Source organism: Lytechinus variegatus, chromosome 5 (assembly GCF_018143015.1).
Source record: "Lytechinus variegatus isolate NC3 chromosome 5, Lvar_3.0, whole genome shotgun sequence".
NCBI lineage: Eukaryota > Metazoa > Echinodermata > Echinoidea > Temnopleuroida > Toxopneustidae > Lytechinus > Lytechinus variegatus.
Genome location: NC_054744.1, coordinates 41,686,582 through 41,711,843, shown reverse-complemented (window position 1 = coordinate 41,711,843; position 25,262 = coordinate 41,686,582). Strand labels below are relative to the sequence as shown.

The 25,262-nt window shown below is 35.0% G+C and overlaps 1 protein-coding gene across 1 annotated transcript in view; it reads right to left on the bottom strand.

The window, feature by feature from the left end:
* The window catches only part of LOC121416186 (probable phospholipid-transporting ATPase IM), a 68,229-nt gene that overhangs the window by 30,855 nt on the left and 12,112 nt on the right, over window positions 1-25,262 (bottom strand). The window contains exons 2-7 of the mRNA XM_041609670.1: window positions 19,814-19,887; window positions 18,035-18,093; window positions 4,448-4,561; window positions 2,578-2,676; window positions 1,260-1,321; window positions 522-665 (exon numbers count right to left, since the gene is read on the bottom strand). Coding sequence (XP_041465604.1) covers window positions 522-665; window positions 1,260-1,321; window positions 2,578-2,676; window positions 4,448-4,561; window positions 18,035-18,093; window positions 19,814-19,829 — 494 coding nt within the window. The 5' untranslated portion in view covers window positions 19,830-19,887. The remainder of the gene's footprint in view (window positions 1-521; window positions 666-1,259; window positions 1,322-2,577; window positions 2,677-4,447; window positions 4,562-18,034; window positions 18,094-19,813; window positions 19,888-25,262) is intronic.

The window sequence follows — 25,262 nt, the reverse complement described above, 5'->3', positions numbered from 1 at the left end:
GAGAGTTACCTTTGCAAATAAACTGTGTAAAAACAATTGGGTACGTCAAAATATACATAGTAGACAGTCGAGCAGGTATAGTCTGGCTTTAATAATCTACTGAAGGTTTTAAGCAGGAGATTGAGTGTAAAATTACTACAAGATTTAGAAATAATTCTTGTGTCAAGTAATTCAAAAATTCTCACACTTTGTGAAGCACACCTAAAAGTGCCTTTTTTTGTTGAATTTCTTTTTAAAGCATTAAATCATTTGGTCATTCCAATTAATCATTCACATGTGAGAATGAGCTCGAGTGAGGTGCATTGTGCATGAAATGGATACAACATCAGCTTGAGAATAAGGCAAGTTCATTTTGGGCTTCATTGCCACATTTCAAACATATGAAAACTAGTGACTTTCGAAGGCCTCTGCCCTTTCACACATATTACACTTTCAGTGGGTATTCCACTGTATGTCTGTATTTGAGCAATATGCATGCAAGATATGCAAAGGTGTGACTTGACATGACGTCTCTCTCTTACCCATCCAACTCTGCCGTCTCTACATACACCAGACTGTGAGGCTCGCTGGATGATAAGAGTAAGATGTCAGCTGCGATAAAGTCATTATTCTTCATTCGAATGATGTCCCCCACCTGAACATGCTGCCATTTTACAGTTGTAAGCCTAATCAAAGTAACAGAGCAAAAAGAAAATAGTTGAAATGAAATTGTAGAAGTAATTGTTACGCCAAAACAGGTCCATGGGGATTCAAAGCCACAGCCCCTTATGAAAGGGAGATTAAAACTTAGTTGAATTAAAAAAACACATTCATCTATCAACAATGAAGGACCACTAACATAATCTAACAACAGCTACTGAAATGATCACTTAATCAAATTGAATGTGATTGTTTGTAATAATTTATTAATCAGTCTATAATACCCATTGACGAGAATGAATAACTGTTATATCCCTATTTCTCATCATTTGACTGGGGTGTGAAGTAGGTAACTTCTACACTATAAAGGCAGCCCTGCCTGTGATAGAAACAGTATAGTTGGTTCTTCTTTACATTGCAGGGAAAGATACCAGCCAGCTACATATATACATGTTCTCACCGCATTTCATCATATTTTCATAAGTCTATACTTGGAAAACCAATAAATCATATTTTATTATACAAAAATGCAATTTCTACATTAAAAATTCATTAAATGGTACCAAGGGAGGTCAATGTATGTATACACATAATATGTGTGTGAGATAAAAACTACTTACTCTCCATTGACAAGGATGAAAGATTCTCTGTTGTTGACTTGGTTGTCACTTTTATGTCTCCTCTGTGATGAACAAAAAGGGAAAGATGAAAAAATATAATTTATTCAATACAAACAAGAACAAATCAAAAGATATACATGTAATGCAATGTAGTGGTCCAGCAGTGGTTTTTGGACCCAGTGAGCCAGGTTCGACACTCGAGTCAATTCACTCCATTCAGAATCAGCTTTGGACATACATGTAAGACCAGATGGGCAAAAACAAACATAGAAATATTTTTGTTGTTTCTATGAAAATGCTTGAATGTATGTGGAAAAGAGTAAAAGCAGTTTGGTAGAATTACAGACCAAATGAGAAGATAATGAGTCTATCTAAATTATTCATGGCCTAGTCAGCAGTTGGTTGAAATTGCAATTATGTGACTAAAAGCTTTACCTTTCTATGACAATATAGAGCGACTTTAAATAGTTCATGTAATTTCATTTCACTTTATGACAAATTATATACTTTTCAAATTTCAATAAGAATCACTGAGCTCTCATTTCAGATAAAAATATTAGTCTAAGAAATGATTTAGGATATATTTTGCTTGCCATATTTCAATAAAACTAATGAAATAGCTAGAAGTTTATTCAATCCAAATTATGGTAGGTGTTTCTCACATGTAGGAATAATTTATCAATTGATGAAAGCATTCATAGTTTGAACTTAAAAAAAAACAAGATGAAGCTTTTGACTTTCAGTTTACTTGGTTTCATTAGGTGGTTTCAGACCGCCTCGAAGTTCGCCAGTTCCAGGTATTCTCTGATCGGGAAATTTACCCCGATCAGAAAATACCAGGTATTTTGGTAATGTGAAAGCAAACTACGCGTAATCTCCCCGAAAGAAAATACCCGCTAAATAGTAGGTACTTGGCGAAATTACGAGAACTTTCGTGGGGATTTTTCCAAGGTCGCAGGTATTTTGGCGATGTGAAAGCAAATTACGGGAACTTTTATCCCAGCGTGTCGTTGGGCGCGGCGGCGTGGGTGGCTGCTGGGCTAGAGATTTTGAATCTCCCGCCTTGCCTGCTTATCAGACCACACTGCGCATGCTCGTAACTTCGGGAACTTATCCCGAAGGATGTGTTTCGGGGCGGTGTGAATGCAGGAATAATTAACAGGTATTTTTTAGCCTTAAAAAGTTCTCGTAATTTAACGGGGATTCTTGTGATCGAGGCGGTTTGAAACCGCCTATTTTGAACGATACAATACAGCTCAGATATTTCAAAGTTGTCTAATGTTTTTTTTGTCAAGTGGTGTTTTGAGATAGTACTTACAAAGTCATCTACTGCATCTTTGATAGCTGTTAATCCAAGCACAACAACCAATGGAAGCGCAGTGGTGACAGGGCTTAGAGATGAGATAGGACCAATCAACTAGAAAAATAGGAAAGAAAAGGAATCCAATATTCAATACATGAATTCACAAATACAATACATAGTAAAAAAAAAAGGTCAATGGTCGTGAAGAGAGTAGGTGATAGTACACGTATATAGAGTACATGCAGTACGTGTATATGTACTTCAGAATCCAAATTTCTATTATTAGAGAAAATGCACAAGTCAAAAATAAAATTAGAGGAGAGAGTTTTGTGAGTTGGATCACAATTTCAAATCAGCAGCTTCTTTTTGCCAGAATCAGAAATGTAATGAAAATGCAATGGTGTGGTGTCTCTTTATACTCATGTTTGTCTCTTCAATTTCATCGGGCATTTTCTAATTTGAATCCCACTTGATTTTCTTCTGCAAATTATTCATCCCAAGTGTGCTGTGCTTTTAAGCAGTTATAGGGACATGGGCCCTGTTGCATAACTTTGCCATCCAGTGGTAACTTGCATGGAATCCTTGATTTTGATTGGCTGCTGATCATTGTTACCATGGTAGTTACCATGGTATGGCAAAGATACTATAATCGTATAGTTTCATGCAACAGGGCCCAGGAATGAATTTAAGTGTAAAGCACTTGAACTAGACTGCTGTTTTTGTTACTTTTTTTTATAAGGGTCTATTCAATGCAATGCAAATCGATCAGAATGCTTGATTGTAGAGCGCTTTGATTATTATAAATTCTGATGTACATGTAAATGTTAATATGTGTTTGTAATCAGTAGAAATAAATCCTTCTCTCCCAAATATGTCATGTGTGGATTTGTTACATGTATGCAGTCATTTCAAAATCATTATTCTGGTAAAAACACATTTATAAGGTTGTATATAGAATTTCCTCAAAACCAGGATTTATTTATTTGTTATGATTTATTTGTTATGTCACAAATGTTCATTGTAAACATGCCATGAACATTTGTCATTGGATTGTGGTATAAATGACTCTGCAAAGCTAATCATGCATAGGTCTGCCTATAAAACTATAAACTAAACATCTGTTTGTCTGCTGAATATATCTCTATGGAACAACCCACAAATATCCCTGAACCATGAATCATCTAACACAGGGCGTGCACTTTACACAGCAAATTTATTGAACATCATAAACATTCATTGTATACATTTCTATGGACACAAGAACAGATCAATGCATAATATTGACGTCGTCAAGAGCAATTTTGCATTCATGGCCAATCCAATTATCGAAGCAAATCTTGAGGGTTGTGATCTTCTCAGTATGTATCTGCTTCAGTTGATCTCTTAAATATATTTTTCTCTCACATATTCCTCTTTCACTTGATAGATAAATATGTCTGTCTGATCTACATTTACTTTTTTTATGTCAGCATACAAGAGTCAGATAAGCTGTGCTAGACTAATTCTACCTTCATTTTATCTAAAATTTCTGCCATCCTTACACTTTATTTTAACAGTGCCATAATAGCAAATTCCATAGAATCCTTGTTTAATTGACTGTTGGGTATCATTACCACAGCAATGCCATAGAATGCAATATGGCCCAGATCTGGTTCTTTCAACATGACCCTGTTAACAAAAAAGTACGAAATATTATTTTCATCGTCCTGTAAAGTCTTTGAATAACCATCATTACACATTACACATTCTACTACTACTGCTGCTGCTGCTGCTGCTACTACTATTACTACTACTACTACTAAATACTACTACTACTTCTACTGCTACCACTATGACAACACCTCTCTCACTACTTTGTTGTAAACATATTCAAATGAAAACTTACTTGAAGGATGAAGAGTACAAGAAAATAAAAGTTGGCTATCCTCAAAAACTGCTCAAATAGGTTGATGGGAAGGAAGGTGAAGATGTTGTACTTGGACGTCTTGATGTAATTATTCTATAAAAGAAAGAGAAGAGACAGAAAACAAATCAATTAAATGCTTTTTAAAGTTCACATCCATTTATGACTCAATCTACTGTTTTACGAAACTTGTCATCAATGATGAAATTGATGTTCTACTTTATGTGCATGTAACTGACAAATCTTATTCTTCATCAAATAATATGTCAAAATGATTGTAAGTACAGTGTACATATGTAACTTCACTTTATAGATAAAGCATTCTCACGCATGATACAGGGTTTATGTAAGTGATAAAACACAGATGGATTAGCTCATCATGGTGTGAATGAACCTAATGTCATTATTCATAAACTTTTAATTAAATTTATTTATTTAGCCTGAATACGGTTCATCAAGACTGTTCAAACAAAACAGTAGGCCCTACTCTGAAGTCGAGACAACAGTATAATATTGTGCATCAATATAAATCAATGCACTATCATTACCCATCTCTCAGAAGAATGTACACATTAAAGGGAAAGTTCACCCTGACAAAAAGTTTATTGTAAAAATAGAAGAAAAAATAGTAAAAGATATTGCTGAAGGTTTGAGAAAAATTCATCAAATAATCAAAAAGTTATTAGAATTTCAAATATTTGATTTGTGACGTAATATGCGAGCAGCATTCCTACATAGTGAATGGTAAAAAATCAATGAAAAGTCGTTTTCTCATAAAATTAAAAATGTTTTTCACTGTACCTTTTGTATATCAATGGATAAAATCATTTCACACCCGATCATGAATAGAAAACAAAATTAAGTCATCAGGAACCATAAGAATTTTGAAATTCATGCATTATATATTACATAACACATGGGGCAGCTGCTCGTTTATGACGTCACAAATCCAAAACTTTGAACTCTAATAACTTTCTTACTCTTTAACAGATTTTCCTCAAACCTTCACCACTATTTTTTCTGCTATTTTCACAACAAAGTTTTCTTCAGGGTGAACTTCCCCTTTAATACGGATTTTCCTCAACCAGGCCTGTCCTCAACTCTAGAGAGTGACATAATCGGTATAAATACAAATGGATACTTCATTATTTGAAATTAATTCAGTTTTCATTTCAAATATCAGGCATTTGGATGTGTACAGTGGTGTTTCAATCGTATATCAAATGAAATTCCTTTTCATGGGAGTTTTTTTTTTTGGTTTGTTATAAAGCCAAATATTTGCTTTTCTTTTGGTCCAAAAATGAAGTTCAACAGTTATTGAGGAAGTATATTATTTTCAAATTCATTTTTTTCTCATTCACACTATGTCAACATGTTGCAATGGCTATAAAATAGATTAATGTTTATGTACTCACATATTTCTATACCTTACCACCCACGACAGGCAGAGGATATTCATCTCAAAGATAAAAAAGTGGTTTCCAATTTAGACAGACAGTTCAATAACTACATGTACTTTACATGCAGTACATTGCAGTTTACAACATTGTTTCAGAAATCTTTTGCGGGGGGGGGGGGGGTGGCTTTATTGAAAAAAAAATTAAATTGAGGGAAAGAGCAATTGAGCATTGAGCTTGTCATTGGGGGACACTTTTGCATTTTGTGGAGTGAAATTGAAGTATTTGATGCATAGGTAATTTTTGTCAATTTTCAGTAAAAAAAAGTCAGTTTTCAAAATTTCTGTCATGAAATACTCTGTCAATGTTTAATACCAGCTCTTATTTTGATGATATGGGTTCCCAAACATGAAGGGGTGTAGGTCATAAATGAGCACAAATCAATTTCATCTCCCATGCTACAATCAATCAAAGATATGTACTGCAAATTATTTCTATTGTTTGAAGAAAAGTGCAATGTACGCAGCTGCCCCTGAACACAATGACCTGCCAATGTGCGTCAACAGACGGCACAATGAATCGTAATACATTGGGTATTACATTCAATTTTCTATCATATCCCAGTAATTCGAAGAGCTTTACATTTTAGACATATCAGTATTGCCAAGGAAACCATTTTTTCAATAATATCCCTCTATATTATTGGCATCTGTAAAGGATATCTGAATAGCCAGCAGTTACACATACTGTATTTCCTCCTCATTGATTTATTGACAAAGCTAAAATTAGGCCGGAGTCATTTTGACGACAATGAGGCAGTCATCGACGAAAAAAGTTCAATGTGACGTGATATTTACCAGTGGAGGCCTGCTAATTGCCAGAACGAGCGTGAAAGAGAGAAATAAAGTATGTTTGCATAATGAAAATAATGCATTCAAACCAGATAAAGTGGTTCAAAAATATCATGTATCATGGTCAAGTATTCATTGTAACATTTCAGGACTACAGAGTAAAGACCAACATATAATCAAAGATGTGACTGTAAATATATAATACTATCATTTTTCCTATAAAAAAAAATCCCCTTTCGACTTGCAAGCAGGCTGTTTCCATTTTCCACAAATCGCATGTACAGAATATATATATATATATATATTTTAATACAGATTTGACAATACATACCCTCTTGATAGAAGGCAAGTCCACATGTTCAGAGAGAAATCATACATTTGAGTTTGTTTCAAATAATGATGAGAGATCATTAGAAAAAATTGAAATATTTAAGAAAATATGAAAGAAATATTGGTAGCGAAATTACTCTCATGCATACACCATAAATGTATCTACCATCCATGTTGTTAATGACTATTGTAAAAATAAGCTATATACAACTTTGAAATACTATTTCTTACTATATGATTTTGATGAAACTTTCCGAATTATACTTTTTTTTCGAATCAACTCTTTGTTGGGGTGGACTTCCTCTTTACATGTACATGGGTACATGTACATGAACGTGAATTTTCATATTATTGCAATATTTTCTCCTCAACAATTTTAATATTCCAATAGGAGGAAGAGTGACTAACCTACAATTACAATACAGAGATAAATTTTATGAAAAAGTGAGTCTGAAATATGAAAACAATCTAAGTTGAGCATGAATTGAGATATTAATTGGTATTAGCTATTCATGATCAAATCCCAAGTTTGTCTCATCAAAATATTTGTGAATGCCACAAGCAAAGGAAAGACAGAGAGAAAGGGGTGTGTTAAAAAATGTGATATTTTCTAATTTCAATTGTGAACTTTTTTTAAACTTTTAATAAGCAATTTAATATTCACATGATTTTTGCAATGTGCACTGTACATGGATATGTAGATATATTTTCATTACAAATATCAAATCACTTTTTTTAGGTAGGAATGCGGAAAACTTGAAAAGTTGAAATGTATCCTTCCCTTGGCATACGATCAAGTCATCATAGTGTGATGAGAATCAAAACAAAATATATAATTTACTTTAATAACAAATAAAGGGAACCTGAAGAAATGCAATCGAAAATAGATAAGATAGAAATAAGATAATAGAAATAAGGAAGCACTTAAAGTTTGAATTAATACACTTCCGACCACACCTCTTTCACAGTACCAGTACTGTATTTCTTGAATGTGCAGTACACGTTCTTTAATTTGATGGGGTGGGGTATCCAAATACTTTCCTTCTAAACAAGGCAAAAGCGATTTTGTGTCTCGCCACTTATGAAAATAACCAGAAATATCGTGTTTTGCGAGGGCACGCAACAGAATTGTATCGAAACTTCATTGTGAAATGACTTGGATGGAACACTTGTCATAAAAGCCTTGAACGTAAACTTTAATGTTGACCCGGAGATGACCTTTGACCTTACCATGTGACCTCTGACTGCAGCATTTCATGCAGGTCGCCTAAATACATCTGCTATCCAAGTTTTGTTGAAAAGTAACTTCCAGTTGCGGAGTCAGGTGTCATAAGAGAGTCTTGCATGTAAACTTTAACGTTGACTTGAAAATGACCTTTGATCTTACCATGTGACCTCCGACTGCAGCACAAGATGCATGTCCCCCAAGTCCATCTACCATCCAAGTTTAGTTGAAAAGTGACTTACGGTTGCGCAGTTAGGTGTCATAAGAGAGTCTTGCATGTAAACTTTAACGTTGACCTGAAAATGACCTTTGACCTTACCATGTGACCCCCGACTGCAGCATAAGATGCATGTCCCCCAAGTCCATCTACCATCCAAGTTTGGTTGAAAAGTGACTTACGGTTGCGGAGTTAGGTGTCAAAAGAGAGTCTTGCATGTAAACTTTAGCATTGACCTGAAAATGACCTTTGACCTTACCATGTGACCTCTGACTGCAGCATAAGATGCAGGTCCCCTAAGTCCATCTACCATCCAAGTTTGGTTGAAAAGCATCATACGGTTGTGGAGTTATGTGTCATTAGATTTGTGACGGACGGACAACATTTGGATCCCTAAGTCTTGCCTTCACCTCCGGTGGGCAAGACAAAAAAGACACATCATTTGGCTATGTACATGTAGGTCCTCTTCTGTGATAAATTCTTATTTTGTTTTATACTGCATTGATTCTGGCAGTCATTTACTAAGCACATGCTCAGCTGATTCAAGAAATGCATTAATAATAGGTATACATTTTAGGAAGTACTCTTTCTGGTGTAGCCTTATTAAGAGCAATCCCCATTCAGAAATATGGTCAAAATTTTACAAACAGAAAATGAGTCCTGAAGTCTTGTGAAATCCATAAAAGAATACCAGTCATAATTCTAAAAGCTCTGGTATTATGATATCACATGTTTACTTTCCTGTAGTACAGCTTTGTGTTATAAATCCTAAAAAATTGCAAGCATTTTAATGTTCATACATGTACATTATGCAAGCAAGCAATAAATTCAAATAAAGAACTGTTGATATTTGTTGTTGAAGTACATTGTAAAAAAATGAATTTGTGGAAATAAATAAATCACCCTTTAAATGGTTTTTAGTTTGAGTGTAGACATTTAATCTATTTTAAAGGATTAAAAAATATCACTGTTCAGGGTATTTGTGCATGTAATGTGCTTCTGTTTTTTAATTCCCCAAGACTACTGCAGAAGACTATAACTTTGCTTTTAACTAAAACAATTAATTTTGAACAGGAAAGGGATATCCTGTATAGTTTTTCACTGATAATTTTGTAGATCATAACAGTTTAGATAATCTTTATTTCTTGTATTACATGCATTTTTCTGATCATTCTTTTTCTATTTGGAACTCAAGAAGAAAAAGTAGGCTTTTTTATTATCATGATTATCATGATTAATTTTATTATTATTATCATCATTATTCTTTTATTTGGCATTTCAATACATAGAGAATACAGAGTTACAGATCAGTAAATGAGAAAAACAATTACTTGATAGGTACAGATTTTCAAAAATTATTTGTTGCTAATCATGCAAACGTACTACATTTTTTGAAGCTCTATGAAATATACAAACGTTGAGCTTAAATGCTTCAATGTTTCAAAACTTTTTCGCTGCAAACAAAATATGAACAAGACAAGCATCTTTTTAAATCATTAACTTGATTCTAACATTCAAACTTTCTAAAATGGCCTTTTATCAGTCCTCTGAGGTAATCATTAATAGAGGAAAGGTGATTTACTTTCACTGAAGTGGAAATTCCAACATAACAACAGGATTAATGATGACATTCCTGAAATTATGCATTACATTCCAACATGCCTTCTTTTCTAATATCTGTTCCAAGTTATTTGTACTTTGCAGAAAGAAAACTATTGAGCGAGACCACATGAAATCTACTGAAATAATATCTTCAGAGATGCATTGCCATCACGCCATGCGAAAAAAAAAGCAATGCATGACAATTCAAGTGCAGGGACCAAAAAACTAACGAGAAAAATAAAATTTGATGAAAATTGATTGAAAGACAACACAAATTTTATGAATTTTAAAAAAATGTTTTAAATTTTACATCATAAGCAAATTGCTTGTCCAGTAACGAATGAGAGTGGAGGTATTGAGGCAAGAAAATAGACCCTCCATCAGAGACCTTTTGCATTGAACTTTGAAGTGCGTGGGTAGCCCTACACGCCAAATCTTGTAGAACATATTATCCAATTTTGTTCAATTAATTATAGTGCCCTTTTGCCTTGATCAAAAATGCCTTTAGCTCCAAATTTTAAGGAAGTATTTTTAAAGTTCATACTTTGTTCGGAAATGAGGAGGAACTAATCTCTTTATTGCACAGGGGTCTGTTTCATAAAGACTTTATAACAGGCCCAGTGGTAACTTGTATCTTTGCCAAACATTGTACAGTATTAATGGTAGCTCTGACTGCATTTTACCAAACTCTTTATGAAATGGGCCCCTCATCTAAAAGATGAAAACAGTCTTATAGACCTTTGTCAAAATAATCCTGCATCAGAGGTGGTCATGTAATTTCATTGCTAGAAAATATACCCTATAGGAATCTCAGGATTGGTTTTTAAAATTGCCAATAACTTCAAATTGCTAATTTTTGATAATTTTCATCCTCTTTTCTGCTACTCTCGGTTCAAGTTGCTGTGCCTAGAGAGATAATGGCAAATAGTGTACATTTGACACCTCCATCTGATAGTAGTTCTTCTAGGTAAGATTGATCCATGATCTTGGATTCTCTCATTAAATACACACTGGAGCCAGATTGGATGAAAGCGAGGAGTAATATGTCTTGGCTGGTCTGATTGCAAGCAGCGCATTCCCATTAGCCCCCCTCCCCCCTTAAAAAAATAAGAGCTTCAGATATCGGCTGGGGAATAAAAGCGCTTCACAGAAAGTTACATGTGGTCCAACAAATGAAGTAATCATTATGGTTTAATGTCAATATGCACAGGACGATAAACAGGCAATAATATCACATATAAAGCATGACATGTGATATTCTTCACCAACAGACTTGCTCTCAGCGAATCAAATACAAGAATTTTGGTATCTTGTAACATTCCACCATCATATACGATATCAAACCATTTTCATGTTTAGAGGTTTCCAAGGATATTGTATTTTGTATTCCTTTTGTCAAATAATATATTAAAACATCCATATTTGTCACTGATATCACAAATGCTTCATAAAAAGCTCAGGGATAAAAACAAAAAAAATATAAAATAAAAATAGAAAAAAGTGCACAAATGTACAAGGTTGAAGTCACACGAATGGGACAGCAGCCAGACTGATGTTTTGATCAAGTACAGAATTATCTCACATTAATATGATACTAAACCACAAAACAGCCTATCAAAGTGCCAGAGATTATTTCATGTGGAGTCAATAGTATGTTTCACAGGATCTGGTTGGGTGTTTCATGTAAAAGCTGTTTGTATGTAAGTTAAGAAGAGCGATTTTAAAGACTGGTGATCCTTTCCTGGTAAATGGTTTACTGTACACCAAAATGTTCATTGGCGATGGTTAAGCATGATGTATGAAAGGTTCACCAGTTCTTAACTTTATAACTTTATGACCCCCTGTTGCACCCACAAATGTAATAACGCCCACAAATGTAATAACACTTTACCCACAAATGTAATAACGCCCACAAATGTAATAACACTTTACCCACAAATGTAATAATTTTTGATCGCCCACAAATGTAATAATGACTTTACCCACAAATGTAATAAATTTGAAGGGATTTTTGGCGAATCCGTTCTAAACTAAAATCCTATAGTAATGCGTTCATATAGCACAAAAGTGCAAAGTCTTTTTTTCAGACCGGGTTAATAAAACATCAAAGTACAAGTCCAAAGTCTTTCTTCCAGACCCGGTTGTTTCAAAAATTATAATATAAATCCAAAGTCTTTTTTCCAGACCCGGTTGTTTAAAAAAATATGATAAAAGTCCAAAGTCTTTTTTTCCAGACCCGGTTGTTTAGAAAATTGTGATATAAATCCAAAGTCTTTTTTCCAGACCCGGTTGTTTCAAAAATTGAAACAGCCGGGTCTGGTAAAAAGACTTTGGATGTATATTATAATTTTGAATAACCGGGTCTGGAAAGAGACTTGGACTTGTACTGTAATATTTCATTAACCAGGTCTGGAAAAAAAAGACTTTGAAATTTTGTGCTATATGAACGCATTACTATAGGATATTAGTTTAGAACGAATTCGCCAAAAATCACTTCAAATTTATTACATTTGTAGGTAAAGTCATTATTACATTTGAGGGTAAAGTGCATTATTACATTTGTGGGTAAAGTGTTATTACATTTGTGGGCGTTATTACATTTGTGGGCGATCAAAAATTATTACATTTGTGGGTAAAGTGTTATTACATTTGTGGGCGTTATTACATTTGTGGGCGATTATTACATTTGTGGGTGTAACACCCCCCCCTGGATTGGTGGACTTTCACGGAGGCCTATATTGCAAGACAGTAGAACTAGACGATATGGGGATAATGGAAACTGATCTACATGTAATTAGTCTCTCAAGTCTGCCGACAAGCCAAAGGGGGAACAAATGGAATTAATGCAGAGATCCTCAGGGCCTAAAGGGGTTGATGAGATGGATGGCGAATGACACTGCATGTACTTGGACAGATCAAAAGAGATTCACTCAATAATGTGCGTTCAGACAATGTACCATGGAGCTACTTTATAAATCTATGCATGAGCGTGCAGTACATTGTATGAATAGCAAGCGATCTGTTTACATTGTCTTGTTCAATCTTTTTTTTAGTCTGCAATATCATATTTCTCTCTCTGTCTTTTTTATATTTCTTTGAAATTTTATGCAAACATATAAATTTGTTTGAACATACATGTACTATAAACCATGTAGGCTTAAAAAACTATAAGGGGTGTGAACCACGTAGTTCCAGCATTTTTACTGTGCTTTTATACAAACAGTATTCATGTACAACTTGTACACTGTACACACAGATTGTGCAATCATGACCTAGACAAATGAACCTGTATGAAGGTCACAAAGTACATGTAGTTCCTTACAGTTACAAGCAATCTTAATTTTAACTTTGTCAATGCTTCTTGTGATGGTAGGCAAATTTTGTACATTTTTTTTTCTAAAAGGGCAACATCAAGACTTTAATATGACATTTTGTGCATTTTTGTTGTTTTTATAAAATCAACTTGATGCATACATGTACAGGGTGTATAACACAAAAATAATTTAAACTAGAATTTAATTCGTCATGCGGACGAATTAGGTGGTCTGTCTTTGTTCTCGGCATCATGATCACTATTACCATGTTCATGCATATCAATATGACCTTCATGATGACAACGGAATGCTCATTATGGATGGAATACTTGTGAAAGACGGTAGATGATAAAGCACTGTGAAAAGGGTCCGGAAAATGGTCTCTTTGATGTATGACTATATATGCATGTGATATGAAAAAAGAGATTATAATCTGTTTTATCTTGCTAAATTTTAACTTTTATACCATAAAATCATCATAAAGGATCATGTACGAGGTGGTAAAAAAAAAAAAATGGAAAAAAAAATCATCTTGTCTACCCCAGGACTCGAACCCCTGCCTGCATAATTGAATGAGATGCAAGTCTGACGCCTAACCGATTGAGCTAGCATATTTCCCATAGACTTTACACGTAAGCAAATTTGAGAATTACAATTCCAATTTTGCAAGCGAAATACGGGCATGATCCCGGCATCTGATCAAAAAATGGAGGGCACACTTCCGAAAGCTTAGAATCTCAGCTACAACATACTACAGGCTCAGGGAAACCCGACAAGAAAAAATGGAGATATGGCTCACGAAATAGAGGAATGTCGAATCTAGTTTTGAGAAAAAGTCATGTCCCATAGAGATTACACGCAAAATGAGGACAAATGACATGCCTCTTTTCATCGCTGTTTTACGCAATGATGCGTTTCTCAAAACGAAAAGTTATGTTAACTGAGGAGAAAGAGTACATTCTAAACTACAACATATCAAAATCTGGGCGAAAACCAATGTATATTCGAGAAGTTACAACCAAATTTGCATAAATTTGATGACGTCATTTTTGAATAAATGAAATTTTTAGTTTAGGCGCCATTTTGATGACGTCACGAGATAATTTAGGGACGATGGTTACATGAAATCAAATCTACAACTCATAATCTATCGATATATGAAAAAAAAGTTGGGGGTCAACGGACTATTTAAAGAGCTACAGTGAATTTACAATAGGCATGTTTTTGCCCATATATGGCCTATAGTGAGAGCTCGCGCGCACACGTGCTGCAAAGTTTAACGGGTGTTAATTTCATTATTAATGGTTGTAGAAGGTTGATCAAGGTATCAAATTGCTCAGAATTTTATTAGCAATGCAATGATATTAAAGAAATGGTTTTTATGCTTAAAATGCCCTGAAACGTACCCAAAAAAATTTATAGGTCATTTGGACGATTTTTTTACCTTTGACGCGCGCGTACGCGCGCGTCATGACCTCTACATGACCTTTGATGACATTGACATTTGACCCTTGACATGAAGTTAATGTCATGTAAATATTGTTAATTTTTGACAATTGATAATGAAGATATGATCAAATGAAGAATTTTACAAAATGGCGCGTAGATGACGTCATCATGACCATATGACCTTGAAAAGCTTATTTTGCCGTCTCTATGATAGATTCTATATATGACGAAAAAATCAGCAAAATTGATTCAGCCAATTTCGAGAAAAGTTGGCGACAAAAAATAGGTACAATGAATAAAGAAAGGAAGAAAGAAATAAAGAAAATTCTGACGAAATCAATAGGTGATCTGTCGTAGACAGACCACCTAATGACAAGTCTGAAAAATTGATAAAGGATCTGCTTTTCTGAAACATTAAGACAGAATTTGATTTCATATCAGCCAGCTAATTTTCATTTAAAACAGAAACCAATGACTTTCATAGTTTACCAAGCATCACTGATGTTGCAGCCTTTTGAATAATTCCTGTCAAGAATATCCTGATCATTATTCATTAGTATGCGAAATGACAAACATGAATCTGCATTATCATCCCCTCTCCACAAATCAGTAAAAACAAGGGTGGAAATTTGATCGAAACCACATCCCCTGGAGAAAGTCATTATGGTTGACATTTTCATGATTACACCAGATGAAACCAATTCTACATGATAATAACTGGTACTCCATCACTGTCATGAATCAAAATTTTTGATTATCTGCCAACACCTATCCCTATATTTCATCAATTACCACCCTGTATATTAGGTGCATTCCACACGATATGATAATCACTATGAATATGACATATCAAACTTATATGGTGCTAATCAAGCATCAATAAATTTGTATTTTATCATAAAACAAGACTATGTCATGGCTGCATGTACATCTCTCAAAGTACCGTAAGTAACGGTGTATTAACCGCACCTTTTTCTCGGCGGGGTAGAAGCAAAAGTCGGGGGTGCGGTTTATACACGGTGACGGGTCTGAGCCAGCCTGCCGTAACCCCTCCCGTACATGTACGATGTCTGCCAGTTCACAACACATCGAGTGGCCGGGCGTAGCCGCCCAGGCAATGTCGTTTAGAGGGGTATGAGCCGCGGGTAATGGGAAGCGATTATTGCAATATTACTTAAATGTTGTCCATAACAAACGCACTCACCTTCATGACACTAATTTTGACTTTATTCTCGATTCAAAGTAGTGAAGTTCCCTGACTAATTTAAAAGAGACGCCAAGCATACTCGGTAATATTTTGTCACCGCTGAGCGAGAGTTGAGTGAGCTTAGAGATTGCGTTGTAATGTGGTTATAGTGCGACTTAAGCTGGCGCTATTCAAAGTCCCGTTTCGCGCCAGCTTGTTTTTTTCTTTCCTGTTTGCTTTTCATAAGATACCATGTAAACCACGCACGAGAGAGACGGCACGAAGCCGTAAAAAACAACTGGAAAAAATGTCAATTTCTTTGTTTCTTGAACCTTCCTATAATCCCGTATCCAAAATTCATGCTAAGACATCAAATTTCTGAAAGTGATTGTGAGATTGTGATGCAAGAAATGTGAATGTTTCTTCCTCCTACGCTGGGAAAGACACAGATCATAATTTGATAAGATGTACTGGCATGACTTGTACTGTATCGTAGTTTGCAATGTAATGGCAGTGCTGTGTGTGTACACTGTGACTGTGAGGTGAGCGAGTGTGTAAGTTGCCAATATTGGCGGGACCGTTCTTTCTTTCTAACATATGTAGATGAATTGATCAAGAACAGCATATTTCTGCATACCGGTAATCTCTTTGGATACTTTGAAATCTTAAAAGCTTAGATTTTGTTTCTCCGTACCTCAAATATGCATGTAAATGTGAGAAGATTTTTTTTTTTTTTTTTTAGTCCAAAGTTGGGGGTGCGGTTAATACACGGGTGCGGTTAATACACCGTTACTTACGGTAACAGAATTAGATTCTGAAATGGCACTTTAATAAAAGTCACCCAAGTCACTCCTGGGTGATTCTAGGGTAAAATATCATCCTAGAATCATAATGGGCCACTTTTGACCACACCAGGACACCAGGGTTACCCCTGGGAGACTGTGGAATGGTACCTAGGGCGACTGACTCACTGGGTAATAGTATAGTAGTATCCTAGAATCATCCTGGGGTCACTCTCATACCGTTTAGACCGAACAACAAACAAGAGGTGACCTAGGAGGCTAAGGCAGGTCATCCTTTGTACACTGTAGATCTACATGTAAACAATCTCAGTACAAAGCATGAATCTGAGGTAATCCCAAGGTGAATATTAGGCCTATCCAAGACAATCTAGCACAATCGCGATGTCACACGGTGTGATACTCTGTTGGACTGTAGATTTAAACTGTCTCGGAATAGAAAATGAAAGTCCTAATCTGAGAGATCGTTGTACTGCATGTTTCCCCCTTGATCGATATTGCACCGGTTGCCATGACAATGCAATTCACTTGTCCAAAGGGAGACGATGTACCTCATGATTATCGATGTACCTCATGATTATCGCAGATGATCTAGATGGTCCCAATGTGCACCTCCTGTTTTGACAAGGAATATCATGCCATGTTCGCTCCAGATGATTGTCTAGTGTGACACCAGAGAGATACATGCATGTAGATCTAAAAACGGGTTATCATTTGCTATAGGGTGACTCCCTGATCTTGTAACATCATCCAAAACACATGTGCTTGTGTGCTATTGATTCAAAAAAGTTATCCACTGTTGAAAAGCCAAGTGAGGGACGTCTCTGAATAGCTCAGATGGCACTTTGAAGAGGTCTACATGTAGTTTCCCCCCAGAGCAAATGTTGATGATCATCAAGGAGGGAGGGGCCTTGAACTTGCCCATTACCTGTAATTGTGTACATGTAGGGCTTTGGAAAAGGCGGATTCCCTCTACAAGGGGGCAAACCTGACCGGGACAAGCACTGCTATTTTAAGGGGAATATACATGTATTATACTTGTAGGAAGGCTTTCAAAATACCTACAGGTGTACAAAGAAGAAATATTTTATTCAAAAAATGAATGAGAGAAAGACACTATATAATGAAGGAAAGAGAGATGGAGGGATAGTCTGAGCATGCATGTATGAATAAAGAGAAGACAGGCAGAAGTACTTACCGCATATTTGAATCTGGAATTAGCGATTCTATCATTGGCCTTCACAATCCGTTCTGTTTCTGTATAAAAAATGGATTTATAAAGACATTTTCTATTAAAAGCAAAGAATTTGCAGAGTAAGCAAAATGTTCTTCGAAAAATAAAGATGCAAATCCATCCCCCCCACAAAAAAAAAGTACAGGCTTGTGACATTTTCAGCTTCGTAAATTCATTTGAAAGAAAAAAAGCTGCTTTACATGTACCTATTAAACAATACTGTAGTGCAAACTAAATTCTGTAATTTTTTACATTTACCTTGTATCAAATTTTGATGAAATTTTCAATGCTGATGAATTTGATTTTTCTCTTTTTATCAATTCATCTCAGGGTTATTATACTCCTTAGTTTAAACTTTTTAAATTAACAGATGTGGTGCTTTAATAGTGTTTTGTATATAGTTTCAGATTCACTTAACTCTGACAATAATATAAACAGAGTCACATGAACATCCCAAAGTAATTGTTCACGAATCTCAAAGTGTTGACAATAGTAGTTGCAGTTGCAGTCTTTGGACTAAGTCATTATGAATATGTTCACCCCCCCTTTTTTCGTTAAAGATGACATTTTTGTAAAAAAAGATGATATTTTAAAAGCAGCTTTGTAATCTTACAGGGTTTATATCTTATATCCATCTCACTCTATGAGTATTAAAAATTTTCATTATTTTTCTTTCTCATTAAAATTCTCTTGTACATTGCATATGAATTCAAAACATGAGATATGCTTTGCTGGTAAACATAAATGGTGATAAGTCTGATACGTACAGTGTAGATGTGGAAAGAGATTCCTTTGTCCCTCTAGGGTTTCAAATAATATTGATTAGTTCATCCTCCCTCCCCCTCCCTTGTGAGAGGGCAAGACAATGAGAATGCAATATGCACACAGATACAACTGTAGGTCTCTACAACACTCATCCATAAACACTGTATGGTATCTTTTATTGACTTTTGTTCAATTGTAGTATGAGGGTATGACCACTGTGTTAAAGAATAAAATAAAACACAATGTATAGCAACAGTATCATAAAAGGGCAAGGTTTCAAATCAAATTTGATTTTTATACTACCCCATGTACCAGGACCCCAATGTACGTTACTGCACAGTAATGCAATCATTGAGTTAAAATAAATTCCTGAAAGGGCTTTGATGAGCTTTACTAACGACTCAGGGAAAGGTGTGCACATGGTGCTCAATTTCTTTTGTTTAAACTCAATTTTGTCTCCCATTCTTTATTTCATTTTAATCTGAATAAATCTCTAAAGCTTCTTTCAAAGAGATAAATATCTATTAAAATATACAGCAATGAACAATATGATGTAGCCTATATAGTCTAGATATAATCAGGGACCACTCACATCCCTGATATAATTTTTAAAAATGAGTAAAACTATACAAAGATTAAAGCTGGAAATGCCTGAAAGAGGTGCGCTCTTTTTGAATGAAATAGTTTTAAAAAAAGATAAACTACAAGTAGTATCAGACCGAAAGTCCAATCAATTATGAATACATAGGCCTACATGTATGAGTTTACATTTTTAATGGCCCACTTCATCAGCAAATTGGGTGAGCCTATTAAACTATTCATGTATCTATCAAAAAGTGCCATCACTACATATAGGAAACTTTGACTCTAGCTGATAAATGAAACATTATTCAGAGTATAATTTCTTCCAAACAAAAACAATTTCATGACCGTACCAACTTCTGTACATGTAATCAATTGAATTTAGAATGAACTTACCCTCATCTGCACCCATGGCTGTGCTTGCTACTGTAGATTCTTCTCAGTTCATCAAAGCATTGTTAATTCAGCATCTGTAATATACAATAAAGATACTCTACAATATCAATCATATCAACTAATGTACATGGCAAATTGGGGAAATATTTTCAACTTTCAGTTTCAAGTTGGGTGATAACATAAGTACTTCAAAATTTCAGGAACTACAAACTGCAAAGTATTTCCTGAAAAAATCTCTCTAAATAATGCATTTTTTGCCATGTTTTCAAGTATTTCCCTGAAAATTATTGATCTTTGTGACTTCTTGGGTTTAGCTTTCATAAAATATGGAATTCTAAACTTGAAAATTGAAATAGCAAATATGTATTGCATGAACACATGTACATGTATGTACAAATGATCGGAGGGGGGGGGAGGGGGTGATGGCACACTTTAAAGACATGCCAGTACTTTACAATTACTACTTTACATGTACAGGAGAAATAAACAGCAGTATGCAGCAATTACAACGACAATCTCCTTGAAAAATTCTAGGATGCATCTTAAAAAATAAAGTGGTACTCCTGGTTAAAATACTACATTTCCAGGAGCAAAACACTAAAAATCTGAATTTATCAAAATCTAAAAAATGATTGAATATTGCTATGATACGTAAAAAACAGCAATATGAAAACAGTAAAACTGCAACAACTTCTGGGCTGATGGAGTCATATTCCCAATTTCTCCTTTCTTATTCAATACATAAAATCACATACTGCTACAAGATAAGTTTCAGCTCTGATGATTATCATAATGTGATATTACATGTATGTGCTATACAAGAACTGTTTATCATTAACATCATCATCATCTTCATCATCATCATCATCATCATCATCATTACCATCATCATCATCATCATCTTCATCATCATCATCATAAAACATATATTTTCATATATAATGAAATAAAAAAGATTACATGTTGAAGTGGGTAGATGCCATGTTATCAGATAATAATTAGTGTTTCACTGAAAGAGTTTGTTAGATAAAAATATTCTAGTCTGATTTAATGAAATTGCAAGTGTTTTGATAGTTTGTGTGATTATCTCCATTCATACAAACCATAAACTCTTTTTTGTGTACATGTGCAACCTTTTAAAAAAAATCACATCAGATTACAAAATTGAAAACTCATTTTTCTGGAAAGAGACATAGAAATACAGTACAGTGTGAGTTTTATTGGAAAATCATAAAACTCCCTACTGTAATGATCAATCTATATGTACAGTACCAACCAGGTCAGTAGAAATGAAATACTCATTTCACACATGATCACAATAAGAAACCTAGGAATTACCTAGCCATTGCAGAATTAAATTTTGATGACATCTGCTATTACAGAAATGTACAGTACAACACACAATAATTAAGTAAAAAATGCAAAGTAATTGGAAAAGCAATTGGCAACCATTTCTCACATTGCAAAATTCAGCCAGGGACTCATCTACATACACACATTGGATGCCACCTCCTATCCTGTTCCATAATAATTGCAGTATTATTAAACCTAAAACATTCATGATTCAAAATTTAGAATTCAGTGATGATATTGCCCATGTACGAGTGTCTTAATATGCATTGATTAAATTCATTATTCAGCTTTCATTTCAGCTCTTATAATCCAGTGGAGATTTACTGTTTTCTATTAAAGTCTCAAATGAACAAAGCATGCACTATTATAAAAATTGTCAATTTGCATTTGTAATATTTACTTGTAGGTGATAAACTGCCAATTCCAAAATAAGGATTCAATATTTTGCTTTATTTTTCACCAAACAGTTTTTCTCCTTTAGGATATTAAATGCGAAACTGCAAGGTGTGTCCTTATTAAAGGAGATTTTAGTTCTGGGTTATGCCTATAGGCTATCCATAAAATTCAACATGTACATGTACATGTATATATATGTAAACTAGATAGTAGATCAAATCTAGATAGTATTATCAAAGAGATGAACTTGTGCTGATGGTGATATTTGTTAATATTCACTCTTGATACAAAACCATTTTTAGGCAGTGAATTATATGTAACCCCTTTAAAGGACATGTCTACCCCAACAAATAGTTTATTTGAATGAAAAGAGAAATACATTGTATCCAACAAGCAAAATTGGATGACATTTTAAATTTTCGTTAAATTTCACAAAACAGTTCCATGTACATGTTTTTATGCACATCCCAGGTGGTCATTATGCTACATGTAATGAGGATACTGATGATGTCATCCACTCACTATTTCTTTTGTATTTTATTACATGAAATATGGAATATTCTAATTTTCTCCTCACTCTCAGTCTCAAGTGAAACAATAATTAATTCCTCCCTGAACATGTGGAATTACATGTAACATTGTTCGATACTATACATGTATATGGTTCAGTAAAGTTGGTCCTTACTCCTTATTGTAAAATCTGTAAAAAATGAAATATTGTATAATTATTAATAATAAAAACAAAATAAATAGCGAGTGGGGGACATCATCAACTGTCTCACTTGGACGTCACTGAGTCGTGCATATCACTTGTTTAAAGTGAAACTTTAAAATGCCATAACTTTCTTTAATATTTCACATCCGATTTTGATGAAATTTTCAGCGTTATGCTAGTTTGATTTTTTCTCTATTTAATCGAACCAACATTTTTGGGGGGTGGACTTGACCTTTAAAAGTAAATATGAATTGCTACTAGGAAATGTTGGTAGCATTGATAATCTAGGCTTTCGTGGAAAAAAAAACCACAGGAAGAGGATCTTGATCAAATGTGGTGGAGGATGTACTGTAATTTAAGGTCAAGTCTACACAATTGAAAAGTGATAAAGAGAAAAAAAATCAAACAAGCAAACATGAACATGTACAATGTAGCACAGAAAATTTCATTAAAATCGGATGTCAAAGAATGTTATGATTTTTTTAAAGTTTCACTTATTTTTCACAAAATAGTTATATGTAGTTACATCACAGTGTCTGTGATACAATGTACATGTATGCAAATGAGAGAGTTGATGATGCCTCACTATTTCTTTGTATTTCATTGTTTAAATTTATATAATATTTATTGTTTTGTACTTCATTGACAATATTAAAGGAATTACTTCATTGGGTGATTTCAAGTTCAGTGTTGATGACCTTTTGGTGTTGGTGTTTGACCAATTTTTACACAAACACCAAACATAAAATGACGATGGTCTCAAAAAACCACTCACTAGTTGTTGAGATGTTAATAATCTGATCTGGATCAGTTTTACAAACTCTGAATTAGTTCTGGAGCTACATTGTACATGTACATGTAGGGGAAGTAATCCAAATTTCAACATCAACACCAAGGCCAACACCGGACTTGAAATCACCCATTGAATCATAATAGGATGTAATCATCGGTGATCCTTTGTATGTTCACAGAGGAATCAAACCAATTTCTCATGATATTTACAGGAAAAAAAAGATATTTCAGAATTATAATATGTCCATTTTATAGCACAGTTTTTATGTGCACATACATACATGTAATATTTACTCAAATACGCTTTGATACTTGGTATCATATTATTACCTCGGCTGTTACCGAGCCGCCATATTAATAGGCACTAAAGCGTTCAAGGAAGTACCCATTCACCTCACCTGGGTTGAGTGCAGCACAATGTGGATAAATTTCTTGCCGAAGGAAATTACGCCATGGCTGGGATTTGAACCCACGACCCTCTGTTTCAAAGTCCAAGAATAATCCACTGGGCCACAACGCTCCACATGAATTATAATGAAATAGGGAGTGGATGACATCATCAGTTCCCTCTTTGCATACAGAGTTATTACTGACCAATTGCAAATGTCATAATCTGATTTGGATGAAATATCCAGCATTGTGTTTACATATTTAATTTTTCTCCTTTCATCATAGTAAACTTTTGGTTGGGGAGGACAAATAAAATGGCTCTTGATTTTTTTTAAGTGTGGGGAATAGTTTTCCCCATCAACCACAAGGCATTTCTTTTGCGTATTTTTATAATGCTCTTTTAATACAGGCCTATAATGTAGCAGTGCATAACGCACTCTCAACTCCCTGCTGAAACATACCGTCGGTATGTTCACTCATCATGTACGTGTATTTAATACAGAAACTTATGTGCTGATTCTCCATACTTGCACCATGGACTTTTAACAACTAAACAAAGCCTTGGTCCCCATGGTCTGAAAGATAAATGTATAAGGTTGTCTTGTCACACCATGGACCTCTCTAGTACATGTACACGTACTGTAGGTCCATGGTCACACCAAACAGCAATGCAGTATAAAAGATAGATGAGGGCAACTGGACATTACAGGGAAGTGATCCACCATCTGTGGGTGGGGAAAGGAATGTCAAATTGAGCCATCACTAAATTATACCGTGTTTACACATTGACTCGGTTCGCGTGTTGAATCCACGAGCCGGGTTGAACACTGCGAAGAAGGGATCAGAGATCACGTTCATACGTACATATAAAAAGGCGAGTTCAACACGGCTCGCGGATCTCGAACGGAAGAAGGATTATGACGTCGCAAATTAAACGCGGGAAATTAACCGCCGGAATCGAATCTTGTCCGTGCGAACAACAACAATGCCAAAAGTGAAAGCGCACGCAGTGACCTAGGTCAAGAGAGTTCGACACGGCTTTCTGTTTACACACGAAAAAATTGCCGAGTCTGACTCGGGTCGCGGGTTGAAACCTTCGATTTTGTAGGATCGATAAATCCGTGTTGGACACGGCTCGCGGATCACTCTGATCGCGTTTACACAGCATAAAATTGCCGTGTTGAGCACGGCTCTCGTGTTTAACCCCCGAGCCGAGTCAATGTGTAAACACGGTATTAGAGTAGGGCCTACATCTATATGTAGGCCTATATCTTTGTCCATTTATCCATGCTTCTATGAGCCAGACTTTGTCCACAATCTCGACAATCAACAAACATAAAGTTATACTTGAACTGTAATGTTAAGAAATGATCACACATTCCCAGTTTTGAGTTAATTTGTGGTCATTTACTAGCACTTGTCTAAAAAGTGACATTGGCCTTGAATCCTCAGAAACAAAGCCTTGGGTCAGAACCAAAATCTGATGAGAATCACCAAAGCCTACAGTTTAGATGGAGGTTCACCGTTTGGGTGCAATATTATACCCCTTTCATAAACCCATCCTCCAATTATCCGCCTAAGAGTAATGCGGATTTTAATTCAATAAAAATTGCATTCACAAACTCCGAAAATAATCCACACTATTTTTTTACGAGCGCCCGACCTGAAAAAGGCGGATAATTGTCATGGCAAGTTGGCAACTGCACACGCCCCCTCTGATGGGGTTGCGTTGCAAAAGGGTGACCTTGTGACCGCACCATGGCAATCATCCGCATTACTTTGGAAATGCGTTCATAAAGTCAA